Source organism: Rattus norvegicus, chromosome 7 (assembly GCF_021556685.1).
Source record: "Rattus norvegicus strain SHRSP/BbbUtx chromosome 7, alternate assembly SHRSP_T2T, whole genome shotgun sequence".
NCBI lineage: Eukaryota > Metazoa > Chordata > Mammalia > Rodentia > Muridae > Rattus > Rattus norvegicus.
Genome location: NC_141540.1, coordinates 79,815,897 through 79,835,833, shown reverse-complemented (window position 1 = coordinate 79,835,833; position 19,937 = coordinate 79,815,897). Strand labels below are relative to the sequence as shown.

General features: G+C 41.2%; 1 protein-coding gene across 3 annotated transcripts; it reads left to right on the top strand.

Annotated features, from left to right (window-relative positions):
• The first annotated feature begins 58 nt into the window (after positions 1 to 58).
• Positions 59 to 19,910, top strand: Slc25a32 (solute carrier family 25 member 32). Of its 3 annotated transcripts, none has more exons than XM_087557387.1 (7): positions 59 to 403; positions 7,169 to 7,319; positions 10,578 to 10,663; positions 12,322 to 12,482; positions 13,354 to 13,467; positions 13,739 to 13,884; positions 19,671 to 19,910. In XM_087557387.1, the coding sequence occupies exons 1-7, from the start codon at positions 250 to 252 to the stop codon at positions 19,750 to 19,752; spliced, it is 894 nt and encodes a 297-aa protein (XP_087413513.1). In that variant the 5' UTR covers positions 59 to 249; the 3' UTR covers positions 19,753 to 19,910.
• Positions 19,911 to 19,937: the final 27 nt, after the last annotated feature.

The following is a 19,937-nucleotide window of genomic DNA, read 5'->3' as shown; positions in this document are numbered from 1 at the left end:
GGCTAGCCCGACTGGGCGGGGCTAAACTGGCTAAACTCTGCTTGTTCTGCTTCACGCCGCTTTGCTGGTTCACGCGGCTTTGCTGGAACTGTGCCTTCTCCGCTGCAGGTCCCGGGCTCCAGTTCCGGAAGTGGGCTCGCGTCGTGCGGTTCCGGGCCCCGGATCGTGACTGTAGCCACGGTGGCGGCCACTACATCACGCTCCACGCCGGCGGCGCTGGACGCCGTAGTGTCGACGAGCCCGGAGTCCATGACAAGCCAGGGCCAGTCGGCGGCCGGGTCGGCGGCATGGAGTGCAGTGTTCCGCCACGTCCGATACGAGAACCTGGTGGCTGGCGTGAGTGGCGGGGTCTTGTCCAATCTGGCGCTGCACCCGCTCGACCTCGTAAAGATCCGCTTCGCTGGTAAGAGCCTGCCCACTCCCGGGGCTGCTTCCCTTGGTGTCAGCCCCAGCGAAGCATTAAACACCCAAAAGAAACATTGGTCTCTCCAGACTCAGTACTACAAGGGGGAGGGTCCCGAAGAAGATGTTGTGTGCCCTGTGTTACCTGGAACTAGGATTTAGGAAGGGAGTCCCAGCTTTCCCAGTATCCTCTAACCCTAAAGGATAGAGAAAGTGGGTGAAGTTTGAGAGAAAGGAGGTTGTCACATTTGACCCTCACGTTCACGAGTCATTCACTTTTAGGAGTAAGTTGAAGTCTTAGGGCAGCCACGTGTTTGACTGTATAAAGTCAAATGAAAGTGCAAACGTTTGAGCTGGAGCAGTGTCCCCAGTCGGAGGATAAGGTCTTAGTTTGAGATTTAAATATTCTCAAAGGTTTTTTTAGTTTGAAGTATTTATAATATGCATTGTCTGGTGAAGGAAGGAGGAGCTTCTACACTCTGAATAACTAAGTGTTAATTAAGTGGAAATTAGCACGGCATTTTAGGAATTAATACCAAGTTTAGTTTCAAAGGTGATCCTTGGTAAGTAATTAGAAATCATTTCTGTTATTTCATTTATTACAAGCTAAATTCTTCCTTGAAAATCAAATCTTTAGAAACAGCTTTAGTAGAGTATTCTAATTTCATTCAATTTACTTGATGTGTGTGTCTTACTGTTTGAACAATGGTGTTTGCTAAGAAGTACCAACAGTTTCTTACTGTTAGAAAACTTAAAAATGTAATTAGTCTTTATAAAAGGATTCTATACAACATGAAATCAAGAGTTATGTAGAATAAATCCAAAAACAAAACAAGAGTAAAAATAGACAGTATAAAAAGACTAAAGAAAACTAGGGCTAGAGAGATGGTTTGGCACTCCCATGGCACCCACATTGGGTTCTCAGCACTCACTTTGAGCAGGTAGCTCACAGCTGTCTAACTCCAGCTTCAGGGAAACCCAACACTCTGGCCTCTGCTAGCACATGCAATACGTACCCAGGGACACATACAACATGTAAAGTAACAAAGGGACACATACAGCATGTAAAGTAATAAAGGGACACATACAACATGTAAAGTAATAAAGGGACACATACAACATGTAAAGTAATAAAGCACATATTTACAAAATAAACATAGGTGGCTTGTATGTGTCTGCAAAGGTCCCGTATTAAAAGTTCTCAACAGGATTAATATTGTGGCAGCCAGACTAAGACAAGATATTCTGTGGTGGAAACTGTGATACCTGTGAAGAGTGTCCTAGAAAAGATACTGCAGAGACATAATTCCGTGGAGTTTAATGTGCATCTACAAATAATTGCTGTAATAGTTATAAACATTGACAGCTAATTTTGATTGAGCGTGTACTAGGAATTTATTATTCCCTTTACACAGATGACAGTGGTGGGGTTGAGTGAGTTGTCCAAGATAGTAAGTAGCAATCTGAGTTTTGAGTTTAGCGGTTTCACTCTGAAACTGCCCTGCACTACCCACTCCCCACAGCACCTGTGAATCCCTGCTGACAGTGTCCTGACGTGAATAGCCTTGAACTTCTTGAGATGTTGGTCTGTGTCTTGGTGTCCCTCTTACACAGTCTCCTCTAGGAACAGAAGGTGGGGGACTGAGACTTTTATTAAGGAATAGGGTTGGCCAGATTGGTTTTTGGACAGTGCTATGGAGCTGACTAGGCTTGAGGGAAGGGAATTCTTGGTACCTGAGAAGAGTATTGGAAACTTGTAGGGTAGATAAGGCAGTTAGTAACAGGATACGGGATTAAGATAAGATAGTAATCCCTAATTGAAGTCCTTCCCACATCAGAGCAAGCCTGTGTTTGACTGAATGCTGATAGGAAGGAGAACTAAGGAAGATAAACAATGAAAAGTTGAGTCGGCTTTTTAGTTAGGTCTGTGATAAAACACCGTGAGGAAAGCACCTTGGGGAGGAAGGCCATCTGGAAGAAGGCATTTTCTCAGTTGAGGTTCCACTTCCGGAATAACTCTGGCTGTGCCAAGCTGACACAAAACTAACCAATACAGTCGTCAATAGGAGTCGGTACTGAATAATGCCTACATTTTTCTGCTTTCATATAATTAAGCCGTCTAGCGGTGGTGAGGAAGGTTAACCCTGAATGCATGTGCTATAAAACCAAACAATTCATTGACTCCCAAGTAAACTGGAGCTCCACTGTTGACTGTTAGGTGAGAAGGGTGAAGGAACTCGTTAGGCTTCATGTGGGAAGGGAGGTGCCCATTGTGAGTTGGTCCTAAGAAAAATGACAGGGATGCAGAATTTGCCCTGGCAAAGCTGTGGTACTCTGCAATGAAACACAAAGTGGCCCAGACAGATGCCTTTGGAAGAGGTTGGGTATGGGCAGTGAATCAGTGAATGAGCTCAGTGGCTGAATGATACCTTAGGTTAGGGCACCTGTAGGTCTTAAGCTCAAAACCTAGTATCACAAAAAAAAAAAAAAAAAAAAGAGAGACAAACTCCACATAAAGCACAAGGGAAGGGAGTTTGTTAACTAAGAAACAAGCTCTTCAGGTGTGATCAAGAAAAGGAAGGTAGGTAGGGGCTGGGGATTTAGCTCAGTGGTAGAGCGCTTGCCTAGGAAGCACAAGGCCCTGGGTTCGGTCCCCAGCTCCAAAAAAAAGACCAAAAAAAAAAAAAAAAAAAAAAAAAGGAAGGTAGAGTGGCAGGCATGTGAGGCACTTTGTCCTGGGATGGTGGGACTACACAGTTTTTAAAGCCAGTGTATTGTTGTCATTCTCAAAAAGAATTTAAAAATTAATGTCTCCTGTCTTGGCTACACCAACTTTTGGCTACACCAACTTTTTCTTAAGTCACAGTCTCTGGTGTGAGATCACTGCTTTCATGAACTGCCTCAGGTCATTTAGACTAAAAGCTCACTGCGTATAACTTCAGGTCTTCATCTTTTGTTTTCTCTGGCTTCAATTCACGATATCTGAGCACACCACAATTTCCTTTTGGGGGGGGCGGGGAGCAAACACGTATGTATGTAGATAATGAAATGTTTTGCCTTGGTAGTAGGGCAGTTACCATATTTCTCTTTTGTTGAGCCCAGACGTAGCCAAGGCTGGTCGTTGGCATTTTTTATATTAGAAAAAGAAAGGAGCCATTTCCTTTCTCAAAAAAAGTATGTGATTATTTTTCCCACCACTACACACAGTATGGCTTAAACAACAAAAGGATTATTTTTCTCTTGGGGATTTGTGAACCGGAACGATCCCCAGGATCAAGATACTAGTCAGGTTGTTTCTAGTAAGAACCCTCTCCTTGGCTTGCAGATAGTCCTTTAATCTCAATTCCTTCCTTAAAGGCTGTCTTCTGTGTAGTCTTGTTCAGAACCACAGCTTTACCTGAACTCTGGAGATAATTCAGTTCACTCCTGAGCGGCTCCCATCCCACCCTTCCTTCCAAACTAATATTCCTTCCTCCACCAGCCCAGCATTTGTGCCCCCCAAATCTCAAAAGATGTATCTAGCTATAACCCTTTTCACCTTCTGAAGACCAGTGCCTAATCATTCTTATCATTATTCCCACAGTCATTACTAAGATTAACTCCTTAAAACAGTGAAGCAAGCATGCGTTTATGGCCATGGAAGTCAGGGGTATTTGTCCTTTGTTTCACAATTGAATTGTGAGCTTATTATTGAGAGAAAACTGGAAAGATGCCCAGAACAAGAAAATCTGTACAGAGTGAGAAGCACAAAACCCAAGGGGCACATCAGAAGCGTGTATGCTGCAAAATTCCTCTCCTAGACAAATGGCCCTGCTATCTGAAGGTTTGTGTTTTGTGTAAACCTTACAAAATTTAGGATAATATACCCACTTTACAAAGGAGAACGCTGAAGCTCAGAGAGGGTAAGATCATGAAATTAATAAAGGAAATTTGATATGCAACCCAGACCTCTCCTGAAGCTCAGTGCACTTTAATCTCATTCCGTAGTGTAATGTTGACAGGTTGATGATGAAAGAAACGGACTGTTCCACCTTTGCATGGCACTGCTAAACAGCAGTGACCTTTGCCGGGCTCTATTCAATGCAGTAGGCAGTGGGGGACGAAGAACTGGACACAGCAGTGACCTTTGCCGGGCTCTATTCAATGCAGTAGGCAGTGGGGGACGAAGAACTGGACACAGCAGTGACCTTTGCCGGGCTCTATTCAATGCAGTAGGCAGTGGGGGACGAAGAACTGGACACAGCAGTGACCTTTGCCGGGCTCTATTCAATGCAGTAGGCAGTGGGGGACGAAGAACTGGACACAGCAGTGACCTTTGCCGGGCTCTATTCAATGCAGTAGGCAGTGGGGGACGAAGAACTGGACACAGCAGTGACCTTTGCCGGGCTCTATTCAATGCAGTAGGCAGTGGGGGACGAAGAACTGGACACAGCAGTGACCTTTGCCGGGCTCTATTCAATGCAGTAGGCAGTGGGGGACGAAGAACTGGACACAGCAGTGACCTTTGCCGGGCTCTATTCAATGCAGTAGGCAGTGGGGGACGAAGAACTGGACACAGCAGTGACCTTTGCCGGGCTCTATTCAATGCAGTAGGCAGTGGGGGACGAAGAACTGGACACAGCAGTGACCTTTGCCGGGCTCTATTCAATGCAGTAGGAAGTGGGGGACGAAGAACTGGACACAGCAGTGACCTTTGCCAGGCTCTATTCAATGCAGTAGGAAGTGGGGGACGAAGAACTGGACACAGCAGTGACCTTTGCCGGGCTCTATTCAATGCAGTAGGAAGTGGGGGACGAAGAACTGGACACAGCAGTGACCTTTGCCAGGCTCTATTCAATGCAGTAGGAAGTGGGGGACGAAGAACTGGACATGCTTACATGTAGGACTATAGTTTGTATGAACTCTTTTGGAAGGTACTTTTCACTGTGTTTTTAAATCATTATTTATACTCTTTAACCCATATCACTCCCTTTCTAATGGCTAATGTTAAAGAATTAATAAGAATCTATACAAATCACTTTATAGCTATTAAAGAACTTTTAACTAGTAAAAAGATGAGCAGACCAGACAGAGGGAACAAGACTTACAAAAGAAGGTAGTGGGAGAGAAGGCTGAAATAGAAACAGTACAAAAGCCAAGTGGTGGTGGCACTCTCTTTAATGTAGTACTCACTGGTGTAGGCCAGCCTGGTGTACAAAGTAAGTTCCAGGAGAGCCAGGGGTACACAGAGAAACCTTTCTCCAAACCTCAAAAAAAAGAAAGAAAAGAAAAGAAAAAGTATAATGATGCAATATAAAAGGGCTGTAATGAGACCCTGTTTACATATTAAACCTAAAATATGGATTTAAAAGATGAGAAGCAGTTCAGTGTGAGAAGGGAGAGTGAGTGGAGAAGTGACTTAATGGCTGTGAGCCTCATGGTCTGAGCATCTTACTTGTGGAAGTTTACTAGCAAGGAGAAATGCTTGCAAAGTCTAGAGTAGAGAAGAAAGGAGCCTGCAGAAGTAATAAAATAAATGTATTGTGGAGCTTTATAATGCGGAATGTGGTTTTATATTCTGGTGTCATGTGCATGATGTGGAATGTTCTCTGTTACTCAGATACTTAATATTCTACGTCCAGGATTAAGTGACCTCTGAAAACAGCAAAGCAATTGTTAAGACTGCATTGTTCCACATTGTTTTCCTACAGCCTGTTCACAGACCTGTTAAGTAGCCTTTATTTCCCTAAATTATCTTATTTCAAATGTATTTTTCATTTCCTACAGAAGCAAAATAAAAAGAAATGCCAAATATAGCCAGGCATAGTGGCACTCTGTACTTCACAATACTACTGCTGCTTAATAACAGACAACAACGCTTCCTGAGGTGCAGGCAGGGCCAGGAGAGCTTTATGTGGTAAAATAAAGAGATATAAAGGACTTTTTTTAAAAAAAGATTGTTTACTAAAAAGGGAAGGACGAGTATGGCGACTGGTCCTTGGTGGTGTGAGCCCTGCTGTAAACAGTGGTGCCGTATTGTTGCGCTATTAGGGACCAAGAATGAGAAGAGTGTGGGGAAGGATGGAGGAAACTAGCTCAGCTTTAGAAAACAGTGTTCACATGCAGCACTTGGGGACTGTACATTCTGACTGAGGTGTGTATTGTTGGTAAAGGAAATGTCCAGGGGTAGGCTGCCTTCCTCAGCTCCCTTCTCTGCTGCCCCTCAGACCATGCTGATATTCTTGATAGAGTTGAAGCAGCTGACTAGGGTTTGTTTGTTTGTTTGTTTTTCTACTTATTGTATTGTATATGTCTGGGTGTTTTGCCTGACTGAATGCGGATGTACCAGTTGCATAGCTGGTACCTGCAGAATTCACAAGAGGGTGTTAGACCCTGGAACTGGAATTACCACCATGTAGGTGCTGGGAGTCACACCCAGGTCCTCTACAAGAGCTGTCATTCCAAACCACTGAACTGTTCCCCTACATCCTGAATAATAGTTTCAAACATTTGAGTTCATAATCTTGAGTATCTGTAACAAACATACAAGTGTTTTGGGTTATTTAAAGGCTACTTCCTAAAATATTAGGGGTTTTAGTATGCTCTGGCTGAATACTATGGTAAGTTGACAGATGTACTAATTAAAAAATACAAATATCCTAAAAACAATTTCCTTTACCTGACATTTTCTTGGTGAATGTTTTTCCTTTATGGATCTCATTGTGTGCTGTGTCTATGTGTGGTTCGTGGCCAGCAGCCCTTCTCACCTGTATGCTCTTCAATGCAGTGAGTGATGGACTGGAAGTAAGACCAAAATATAAAGGAATTTTACATTGCTTGGCTACCATTTGGAAAGTCGATGGACTACGTGGACTTTATCAAGGAGTAACCCCGAATGTGTGGGGTGCCGGTTTATCCTGGGGACTCTACTTTTTCTTGTGAGTAGATCTGGGGGAGTTTACAGTATTGAAGAGGATCCTTGTTTTAATGATTTCTGCTTACCACTTTTTTATAACATGCATAACTGATGAGTCATTTAATCAATTGTTTTTTCGATCGGAAGGATTTGGAAGCAGAAAAACTTGTTAATTCCTGTGTGCCACCTGTTACCAGAGATAGTGCTAACTCTTTGTAACTCATGGTGACACTATACCACTTCAGGAATTCCAAGGGACCATTTTAGTATTCTTGAGCACTTTTTTTAACAGCCAGAATAGATTAGAAAAAGGTGACTAAACCAGTTGTTTGTTAGTGGTTTTGTAAGTGTTTTTTAAGATAAATCTCACAATTTCAGTCTGTAAATTCAATCCTATAAAATGAACTACTGTTGTCATGTATAAGAAATTAGTTCCAGAATATCCCCAAAGTAGAAAATGTCTATGGAATTGAAGTATCATAACATAGTTATATATTTATCCTCAGCTAGAATAACAGAAATCCCAGATTGTTTGAGATGGCTTAGAGAAGTGCATTTGATGCATAATAAAGTTTAAATCAGAAGGGGATAGAGCTAGGAGCACCTGTAAGCACATATATCAGAGATCTCTGTTGGGAAGAGAAAGCAATGACCTGTTCCTAGAAGAGCTTGAGGTACACTCCTCAGCTTTTTTTTTCCCACCCCAACATCTTCATAGCTTAATGACCTGTTAGACACCATTGCGATTTGGAATAACTCCTACTGCATCCCTTAAAGGAGCTGCTGAAGCTCTGAGCAGGTCCACTCCCCTTACTGAATATGAAAGAACGTAGTCCAGAGCACCATGACCCCGCAGTTGTGGAGCACATGCTGCCGCTGTCGAGCGTGCTGCTGGCAGGACCCTGTGTCTCAGTCACTGTTCTATTGCTGTGAAGAGACCACATCAACACTTACAGAGGAAAGCATTTACTCTATACAGAACTCAAAGTGTGTGTGTGTGTGTGTGTGTGTGTGTGTGAGAGAGAGAGAGAAAGAGAGAGAGAGAATATATATCCTCAAGAGGACATGCTGTGTGTAATAAGAATTTCTTACAATAGAACAGTTTGCTTCATGTTAAAATATTATGGGTAACGTTTGAAAAGTTTCCCTAATCAAAGTCTTTCAAGAGGAAAGTGGGAACTGGGCCTGATGCTACACCTCAGATCTCAGCACTCGGTAGATGGGTGCAGAGAGATCTGGATTTCAGTGTCACCTGTTACTCATAGTGAGTATGGGGCCAGTCTGGGTCATAGAAGACCTGCCTCTTAAAAACACAACAGGGACTGGAGAGCCGACTCAGCTGCCGCTCTAGAGAATCAGGCTGGCTTTCCCACCCTGCATTAAACTGCTTACAGCAGCTGTAACCCCAGCTCCAGCTTCTGGAGGTACACAGATAAGTAAATACACATAGTAGAAATTGTATTTACAAAACAACAAAAACAGACCTGCTTTATGTTTCCTGCTCAGAAACATCTCGTGACTGTGCTTTTGCCAAATGAGACCCAAATCTCAGGCTGCCTGCCCTGTAGCTGCTTTTCCCTCACTGTGTTGTCTACTCTTCCTGTCACTCCCCATGTGTATCTCTTCCCTGTTGAAACTGAACCTGTCTCAATACCCAGGTCAGTGCCACTTCTACATAGGCACTTCTGGGGTCTCCCTCTCTTGGGCAGTTTCTGAATGCCTTAGGACACTGTGGCCTACTAGTTACTGTTAGAATGCCAGGGTCCTTGTCAATCTTATCAAAGGGGTCTGGTGCATGTTCACCTCTTACCCATCAGAAATCAACACAGCATCTCCTCCTTCTAGTTTCTTTGTGCTGCTGTCAATTGCTGAAGTGTCGGGAGCCATCTAGGAGAGGCTAAGGCTAGCAGGTGACTTCCTGGAGGTGGCCCATCTTTTTGCATGGCCTTCAATGGCTAAGCTCTGAGAGGCAAGGTCCCAAGAGACTTCATCTCAGGGTTGCTTTTTACAGATGATAGGCTTTTTCCTGTCACTGTTACATAGTCCAGTGATTCCTGGGCATTAGCCCACCCTATTGGGCAGATTTTCTATAGATCTACAAAGATGTACCATTATATAGTAATGCTGTATTGACAGATTGATGATTTCATAATTCCTGATAATGATTTTACAGAATTCCTGATTTGATTCACATAATTTTAGAAAATTTTAAGAGACTTTTTTTGTTGTTTTACCAGAAAGATATAATAAAGTTAGAATCAAGAATAAAATGTACCACTCCTCACAGAAAATAGTAAGTAAAGGCTGCATAGTTAGGGATACAGTGAGCTTTCACAATTACACTAAAAAGAGAAGTAGGCTTGGGACAAATCTGTGATCAAGGAAAAACATTTATTCTAGGTCAGGTCTAAGGATGAACGCACAGGTGTGCACTGTGATAAAGTGAGGCCATGTGAAACTGCTGCTTTGAACTTATAATGAACTTGTAGAATGAAAGACTGTCTTGAAGTTAATTATCAATATCCTTGTGTAACTAACTCCTCATTTGTGTAACATTTATCTATGAGATAGTTTTCTAAAGAACTTTTGTCTAAAAAGGTATAAGAAGGCCAGAGAGAGGGAGTAAAGTGTGGCATCTGGGGCTCTGCCCACCCACCAAGTAAGAGAGAGAGAGTGTGTGTGTGTTTGTGTGTGTGTGTGTGTGTGTGTGTGTGTGTGTGTGTGTGTGTATGAATGAGAGAGACAGAGAGAGAGGAAGAGAAAGAGAGAGTGTGCATATTACTTGTATAAAAGATTTAATTTTTTTCTTTTCTCTCTGTCCATGAAATGTTAATGAGTTCTAAGCCTCTCACCTGGCCAGAGGGGTCCTTGAGCTGGAGAGAAAGGAAACCAGTGCTGATTAGCACAAAATAGTAAGAAAAGGTTACAGAAAAACCCAGTGCTCATTAAAGCACAAATAGTAAGATTACAAGGCCAGGGATCATCATCATCAGTCTGTGACCTTTGTCCAAGGCAGTGTCCCACCCATACAGGTCCCCTAAAGCTGGAGCATGCCCCTGGCCCCAGAGGAGTGATTAGAACATTTCGCATATATGTTGCTAGGCATACTGTTGTGTGGGGAGGGTGGTATAATCCCACGGTGAGCCATTCCTGGCATATCCATTCTTAAGCCCTAATTTGTGTTTGCATTGACTTTTGCTTTGCAGATTATGCTTTTAAATGTACTGTTGCTTTATGACTCATGTTCAGATTAAACTTGGTCTGTGTTTAATACTTGTAGTTACAATGCCATCAAATCATATAAGACAGAGGGAAGAGCTGAACAGTTAGAGGCATTAGAGTACCTCATCTCAGCTGCTGAAGCCGGTAAGGCAATAGTATATATCATCTTCCTTGGGCGGCAATGGGGATGCTTGAGTGTGTGAGCACAGGCCTCCCTCTGACCCAGATTAGGCTTGTGACCTTTTGCCTCCACGGTTGATTTGTCTTTTCTTAAAAAACTTCTCCTAATTCCCTGGTAAACATTAGAGGTTTAAATGTGCTCATCTAATCATATGAAGTTAGGAATGTCTAGACTAAGCTGATTGGGTGGGGCTGGGGAGGTGTCCGAGCACTTAAAAACACCGGCTGCTCTTCAGAGGACCCAGGTTAGATCCTAGCACCGTGTGGTTGCTTGGCCATCTGTAACGGCAGTTCCAAGGGATCTGACACCCTCTTCCGGCCTCTGAGAGCACTCTATGTACACATGCTGCACATGCATATATATACAGGAAAAACACTCACATACATAAAGTAATTTTTGAAAAATTATTCTTAAGAGATAATTTAGTTATGGTTTTTTTAAGTCATGTAACTTAGTAACTTTATTCTCTTACTCCTGTATGTGTGCCATCAAGGAAAAACAGTGAGACTGAATTTTCATAAAACCTATTTCAATCCATTGTATACCTTGTTCATGAACATGTTTGTTCATGTTACCACTTCTTTTAAAGCTTTTAAGAACTGTCTTAATTTTCAGATACTTAGCCATATGCAGAGACCCAAGTCATGATAGAATTTGATATTTATTTACTAAAATATTTCTCAGGAAGCTCAACAAATGAAAAATTTAACCAGATGTATTTTTCGGTAGGGGAGGAGGTTAGTCAGTGTTGGTTGGTTGGTTTGCTTTATAAGGTAGAATCACATATAAGATGCCCAGGCTGGCCTTGCAGTGATCTTCCTGATGCCCCCTTCCAGCTGCTGGGGTGTTCCTCGTGTGTCACCAGATGAGATTGTTAGCAGAATGATCACTTCTGCAAAGATTGTTAGACTTTTGAAGGGATCTGAGGAGGACCATGACAGATCTTGGGTGGACACAGATGTACACATGCAGCTTGAGGAACCACACTCCTGCTTCTTTCTCCTCCCCTCTGTTTAACGAGTGACTCCTAAGACCTAGCCTCTGTCCAGGCTGCATGGTTAGGAGTGTAGAGAGCTTTGCTCTGTCCTTATAAAGAAGCTATTTCACATTTTATCTCTTAATTTACCTCTTAATATCCACAGGAGGAACTTTTTTGACCATCAAAAATGAAATTTTCCTTGTGACTCTTGAGTAGTACCTAAGCGCTCACATCTCCCTAGCCCAGATACAGCCTCCTGTGCTCAACTGATTGGAGGAATAGCATTGCCCCCATTTCATTAATTAAATTTAATGTCCTACTTATACCCAATGATTGTGTTGTTGTTGTTGTTTTATTTTTATTTTTATGACAGGGATTCACTTTGTAGCTTGGGATGTCATAGAACTCTGTGGCCCAGACTGGCCTTCAACTCAGAGATCCGCCTGCCTCTGCCTCCTAAGTTCTGGGATTAAAGGTGTGCATCACCACATCTGGCCACACCCCAGTTCTTGATCAAGTGGACCTTTTTTATGCTTATGTGCACACTTTTGAAAAAAATGTTCTTTATCTAATGAACTGTTCTTTATTTCAATTTCATGAAACAGTACCTTTTTGCTAATCGGTCTTTAAATATGATTTTAGGAGCCATGACTCTCTGCATTACAAACCCATTATGGGTGACGAAAACTCGCCTTATGTTACAGTATGGTGGTGTTGTTAACCCTTCACAGAGACAGTATAAAGGAATGATTGATGCACTTGTGAAGATATATAAATATGAAGGTGTACGTGGATTATACAAGGTAACAAACTATGAATATATCTTGAATACTGGAAATTGCAATTGATACTAGCTTTTGGTTTTGCTTATGCCTTGTTTGTGAGACAAAGTCTTGCTAGATAGCCCAGGCTAGTCTTCAACTCTCAATCTTCCTATCTCCAGAATACTGAGATGATAAACATGTTTCACCATGCTGGTGTCTTCTTGTCTCGTAAACCATCTCCTTTTTCCCTTCTACACATGACCTGTATTGGTCCTAAAAAGACCACACATATTCAGGAAATAATTGGGTAAAACAGAAGTCTTGTTTATAATACTGAAATTGTACTTTAAGCTGTGCTTCTTAATTATCATGTCTTTGTTGGTGTAAACCTTTGTCAGGTTTCTTTCCAGTGAGCCATGCAGTTAGATCACCCTTTTCTTGTTGTAGCCCCTGGAAGTTGTCTCTGATAACACATGAAGAAAAGATCAGTGAGTCTTAACAGGATCTTATTTTTATTCACTGTAAATACACATGAATTTAAAAATAATAACCGAAAGAAAAATCCAGCACCTTGCCTGGTGTTTGTTTTTTTCAGTGCTGGGAGTTGAATGCAGTGTATTTAAATTTTCTTTAAATACGCTGTTCTTAAGACCTATGTCATGTATATCTACATACGTACATATATAATCTCACCCACACATATATGTATGTGTTAAATGTATATGCTTATAATATATTTAATATATAATAATGTAAGCATAATGTGTTAATATGACTTATTAAAATATTGTTTAAAATGTGTTTTAGGTGAACAGGTGAATATACATGAAGTAATATGAAAATATTTTAAGTACATCTGTCATAAAAGGCTGTTTAATTTTGCTTCTCTTCATCTTCACCTTTCCTTCAGGGATTTGTCCCTGGACTGTTTGGAACATCACATGGTGCCCTTCAGTTTATGGCATATGAAGTGCTAAAGTTGAAGTACAACAAACACATCAATAAATTACCGGAAGCCCAGCTGGTAAGATAATTATTTTAAAGTGACAGCATTTACTTTTGTGGGCACTAGACAGGTAGAAGTTTTTACAATGTGTTTACTTTGAAAATATTGCTATCATAATAAATAGTCTGTCACTAATTTAACAGCTAAATATCTTATAAGCTAATGGCACAGATGTTAACTAGAACCCCATTTAAATAGACCCCGTGTTAAAGAGAGAACAGTATTTTTTTAGATTATTTTCTATATACTTTTTGCTTTTAAAGAGATCCTGCTTATGTTCTCATTTCAGAGCACAGCAGAATACATCTCTGTTGCAGCACTATCCAAAATATTTGCGGTGGCAGCAACATACCCGTATCAGGTTGTGAGAGCCCGTCTTCAGGACCAGCATGTGTCTTATGGCGGTGTAACCGATGTGATCACAAAGACGTGGAGGTGAGAGCGTGCGCGGGGAACATCAGCGCTGCACCAGAATTACTTGCATGCCCAGACTATCCACTCCATACTAGTTTCTAGGACTGGCCAGCCTGCTGTGACAGATGTTTGGCTGTCCTTGCTTTCCTGTGTACTGTATATGACGTGGTAAAATAGTGTCTCTGAAGCCTGACTGCCTCGTGTGTCAAATAAGACTGCTCGGCTCACAGAGTTGTTGTTGTTAAAAAAATATGAAACACAAATAAGTGCTTTGAAAAGATATCAGCACAGAATTGAAGTCTCAAAATATTTGATTGACATTGGATATAAGTAGCAGAAAGCTAGTTAAATACATTTGAAAAGCCTGTATCTACTACAGGAAGAGATTATGCATGAGAATAATTAAATTATAGGTAGACTTCCTGTGCATTTCCCTTTCATTCTAAAAGTCCTGAAGAGACTGTGCATGAATTTAGTTTACTTTAAGAAATACTGTTTGAAGTAGGAGCAGGGGCTGACTCTGACTACATTGCCTACCTTTGGATCCCTTTCCCCTGTCTGAGCTGCCTTGTTTAGCCTCAATAAGAGATGAGCCTAGTCTTAGTGCAGCTTGCTTGATATGCCAAGGTTGGTTGGTATCATGGGAGGCCTGCCCTTTTCTGAAGAGAAATGGAGGAGGAGCGGATGTGGGGGAAGGGGAGATGTGGGGTAAGAATTAGGAGAGAGGAAGGAGGGAGACTGCAGTGGGAATAGAAAGTTAATTATTTTTTGAAAAAGAGATTCTGGAAATCTGTATATTAACTTACTAGGCCTTATTCCCTATTTTAGGTATTAAGGAAATAAAATTTTATTTTCATATGAGCTATATTTAGTGTTGTGTACCACTTGCATCAATTATGAGATCATGGACATACTGATTGCAAACAAGCATGTTTGTTTGAGATGGTCTTTGGAATACAGCTCTCATTAGCATGGTGCTTAGTGTCTAGTCCAGGCTGACCTCACAGACTTTAGACTTGGAAAATCCCTCCTGCCCCATCTCCCTCCTGAGTACTAGGATTATAGGCCGGAACCACCACACCTATACCTGGCTGCCGTGAGAGACAGTCAAGTTAGATCTGTTACACCTCCAGCTTCGTCATTCACTTAAAAACATTTGAATGCATCACTAAAAATGCAGTACAGCACAGTTTGGTTTTGAGGTGTCATTGTTCCTATAAAAGATCTATAAACAGCTCATAAATTATATTCCTTCAAGGCATTGTACACATGGTTCAAACCCACCTGTGAGTAGAGTGAGGCTGGCCTGCTTCTTCCGTGCTCTATACTAATGAAGTGTTGGTATATTCACACTGGCTGCTTAGAATATAAGTGTATCTCTTCCTCCTTTAAAGGAAAGAAGGCATCGGTGGATTTTACAAAGGAATTGCCCCCAATCTAATTAGAGTGACTCCAGCCTGCTGCATCACCTTTGTGGTTTATGAAAATGTCTCTCACTTTTTATATGACCTTAGAGAAAAGAAAGTGAGCTAAAAGAAGATCCCAGTGTATGTGCTTGAAGCAGCAGCAAACTCCTTTGTGTCTGAAACACAAAGCTCGGAAGAGTCCTGCAGAGCAACATAGCTCATAATCGCATGTCTGTGGTAGAAGTCACAGGACTGCTAAGTCATCTTGACGTTTCTGCTCTTTGCTTCTCCATATGTGTGGAACATGGCTACCTCTCCCTGGAGTGGGTACCATCTGATAATGTTGAAGCTGATAGCCACTGTGAAAATGTACAAGATCTTCCATTTTGTTGTTCAGGTAGACGCTAACTTGCAATATTTATAAATAATTTGATGAGTGTTCTTTTTTTTTTTTTTCCTGAACTCTTTTGCCTGGATTGGCTTTAAAACTGACCATGTGCAATAGCGAGGAACTGGCTTCTTACAAGAATGACTATATTTCAAGGGTAAATTAAACCTGGATACTTATAAATAGGTGTTATCCAAGTCTTGCCCATTCTGAATGGGGATATTTTTGTTAGAAAAAGTCTATTATAAATGTGCTTAGTGTTAATCCAGCTGGAACACACCAAATACAGAAATTGGAGAAGTCATGTATTTCTCTGAGAAACATCAGGTACCTTCTTCTGTTCCATTGCTTAATTATTTACAGTGAGGTTCTAGACATAGACCTTATATTTTGGCCCTAAACACTTATGTGTGGTTAGGATGTATGCAATCTGAACTTCCAGCATCCAGTGAAACCGTCATTTAGCATGTGCGGCTACAGATCACTCATGAGGAATCCTGGCTCATGTTTCACAGAGATGGAATGTTTGCTGTGAGTTTGTTGAAAAACTGAATAGAAGTAAACATTCCATTTCCCCTTAATTTTTAGATTTATGGTTCCAGATTCCAAATGTGTCTACATTGGTTGCTCAGATTCAGGATGAAATACAGATTACACACATGTGTTTGTGGCCATTACTGGTTTGATTTCTGTGTCACTGTAGATCTCCAGGTGAAAGGCATCCCTGAAGGACGCTGGACTGACACGGACTCCTCTGTGCAGCTGGCAGTGCTGTGGCACTAGCACCTGTTGTTTGTAAAAAAAAAAAAAAAAAAAATCTTTATGATCAAAGCTGTATTTAAAAGGTTCTTTGAAAATAAGCCTATTTTTTATATTTTGGAAATGGAATTGTTTTTAAAATAAAAAGTAAAAAGATAATTTATATTAACAAGAATGGTGTTTGGTATAATATCCTTTACCTTTATTTTTTTAACTATGTTTATTCAGCAAAAAATGATACATTTTTAAATCATGATATACTGTAACAAAAAGCAAGTTTTTTAGCATTTACAAATTCCTGCCATGTAACTGTGAGATTCAGGGACAATAAATCAATATTCCCAGGGATTCTTGGAAATTTCAAAATTACTATTTTAAACACAGTCATACCTAAATCTATACATTATTTGGGTATCTCAAGTTTTTGTTACAGAATAAAACACACTGAATTTAGTGTAAGTTAGTTACTTACACTAGTGAGTAAATACTTAGCAGTTTACAAAGAACTACATCCTATAGGAATATTTAAGCAATGAGAAACATAGTTTGTAATTCAGATCTCCCAGGTAAATAACTTTAGAATGTTTTATAAATTATGCATTTTATAGTTCTGGATTATACTATAACTTGCATGGGATTTGTCCTGATACTAATATCTGTGTGGAAAGGTAAGCTACACTTGATATTAAAGGTTTAGAAGTAGAACAATCATTTGAGTTCTGTGTGCCTCAAATTAATAAGACAATTCTTGTCCTCTGAGAGATTATAAGCTTGCATACTAAATATGTTACTACAGCTTTCGGTTGACACATGACCATGTAGAGTAGTACGGTATCCTGTAAGAGCTCTATTACACATTCAGCCGCGAACATGGAGGTATTCCTCCGTGTGTGAATGCTGCTAGGCACTGAAGGCATAGCAGTAAGCAAGCCAATGGGACTCATGTGGTCCTCATCTTGTAAGGATACATACATGCATAATATAGTTGTGGGTGTCGATGCTGTGAAACAGAAGCAACAGTGAGAGTGGTGCTGCCATGTTGGTAGGAGAGTATGAAAAATATCCAGGCCCCGAAGCAGGAGTTAAGCTGGCCAGAGAGTAGATTGAAGATGGGGCTGTTGCAGAGTGTTGAGATTACAGGTTGGAGAATCAGACTCAATTCAGATTTTAATTTTCTGGTTTTCTGTTTGACCTAAGACAAACATTTCACTCCTGTCTTAAGCACCTTTATTTGTAAAATGGTGTTAGATCAGTCCTAGTGATTCCCAAAGAGGACATTCTTAGAGAAGTGACAGTAAATGCTTTAAGAACTCTGGTGGCACACACCTTTAATCCCAGCACTTGGGAAGTAGAGGCAGGTAAACCTCTAAGTCTGAGGCCAGCCTGGTCTACATAGAGAGGAATAAACAGAACAGCCTTAGCCTAACAGTACAGAGTATGAGGACTGGATTGAACCATAGGTGGTCCAGTCCAGAGATCACCTGTTTTGTAGACCAGGTTGGCCTCAAACACAGAGGTCCCCTACCTCTGCCTCCTGGTGCTAAGATTAAAGATGTATGCTACCCTGCTCGAAGCAAGCAGTCATTGACTTAGGGAAGCAAGTTGTATGTGGGAAAGGGTGTCAAGGTATTACTAACAAGGGCAGTCTTCCAAGGAGTGGAGATGTGAGCTGTTAACTAGTACCCATAGCTCACAAAAGGGGGTCTGCAGATGTCACCAGCAGTGCATGCTGCAAATCAACAATTTAAAGTACATAGCTATACTTCGATGGATTAAATGAATCCAAATAAAGAGTGTAATGCAGTAGCTGGGCTAATTAACATTAACAGAAGCCAGTTCTTACCCAGTATTGTAGACTGGTAAGAAATTTAGACCCAGAGCTCTTTCTGGGTTGTGTGAACAAGGCTACAGTTGGGATCCTTTGATGAGTATCTGGTCAAGAGCTTGTGACTTCGACCTGGTTGATGGAATCAGAGATGGTGACTTATAGCTTGCAAGGAACTGGAGCAAGATTTCAGAAGGGTGGTGCTGGGCTTGAAGAAATATGGCAGGTGATAGCAGACGTGGCCTGTTCTGAGCAGTGAATTAATCAGTATAATTGGAAGAGCAGGCTGAAAGACTGAGACCAGAGCTTGAGAACTCTTGGAGCTTTACTGTAAACATGCTGGGGTTTTAATGGGTAAAAGAGAACACAGTAGGTAGATCAGAGAACTGTGTCTACCTCTTAGGAGAAGCAGGAAAACACATCAGGAGCAACTCAAAAGGAGCGTCATCAACCCTGTGAGTATTTCAGTAGGATGAGGGTCGATGCCACTGGTAACTTTAATCAAATCTGGATTAATGTGAAGATAGGTGGCCAGCAGCTATCATTTCTCCTTTTTGGAGTTTGGCAGATAAAAGTGAAGAACTATAGCTTGAGAAATAACGGAGACTGAGAGAAGGTGGAAGTTGGGGAGGTTGGCAAAAGGAAAGCCAGATCATGATGGGGGCGCACCTTTGAAGATAAAGGGCCAGCCAACATACAAGCAGGCATGTGAACCAGAGAATGGGATCCACTGGTGGCTGCTGTGCCTGGTGAAAGTCTGTTCTACTTGAGTATATGCTTTTGAGGCCCGATTATTTAAGTTTTTTACCCTAGGGATGTGTGTGTGGGTGGGGGGGTTGTTTTACCTTAAGGGATGTATGTGTGTATGTTGTTATTGTTTGTTTTATTTCTGCCTTATCACAAATGAGATGCCAACTGATGAGTGTGTTTGAGTTCAGGAGTAATCAGAGTTAGTTTTCCTTGGGATACAGGCGCCATTTTCAATAGAAAATAAAGTTCTGAAGAGAACAATATGTATTCACTTTGGCAGCAAAATCAAGCACTTATAAAATGATATGGACATTAAACGATTTGCTTAACCTTTGTGCTGCTTTCTAAAAACGTTAGGTAACATATACATACTGTGCAAGGTTCGGGGTTACTTAAAGTCTTGCATTTCTGAAGAAAAACAGACGCTGGATGTACTTGAAATAAATACGTACCTATTATTAGCTTCCATTTACCTTCCTTGAAGAAGTTGTCAGATTTTCTTCTGGAAACTACCCGCTCACTCTGCTTTGTGATCTAGGGGCACCAGCCTCACTTGTGCTGGAACTGGGCCCTCATTGACAGCACCGATCTGGATGTACATCTCTGTTTATAGTCGTAAATGGCTTGAAACCAACAGAGAGAAGCAGTCCAGAGTGGCTGAAAATTTTTCTTTTCTTAGTATCCTGCACAGATTCTCTCCTTGCTTCACTCCTGAAGATTCATGTAACTCAGTCCTCCCGAGAGCCAATTTAGGCTCCTGATTGGAAAACATAAGTGTCCAAAATGGAGTCAGCATCAAGAATGTAACAGATTTATAAAAAGAAATCACATGGGATTCTGGATCAACTCTTACCCTTGGCAGCATGTACCTGCAGAGTTTTTATCTAAGTGAACAATAAATATATTCGAAAAATCTCAATTTGGCCTTTGAATTACTTGCTGTGAC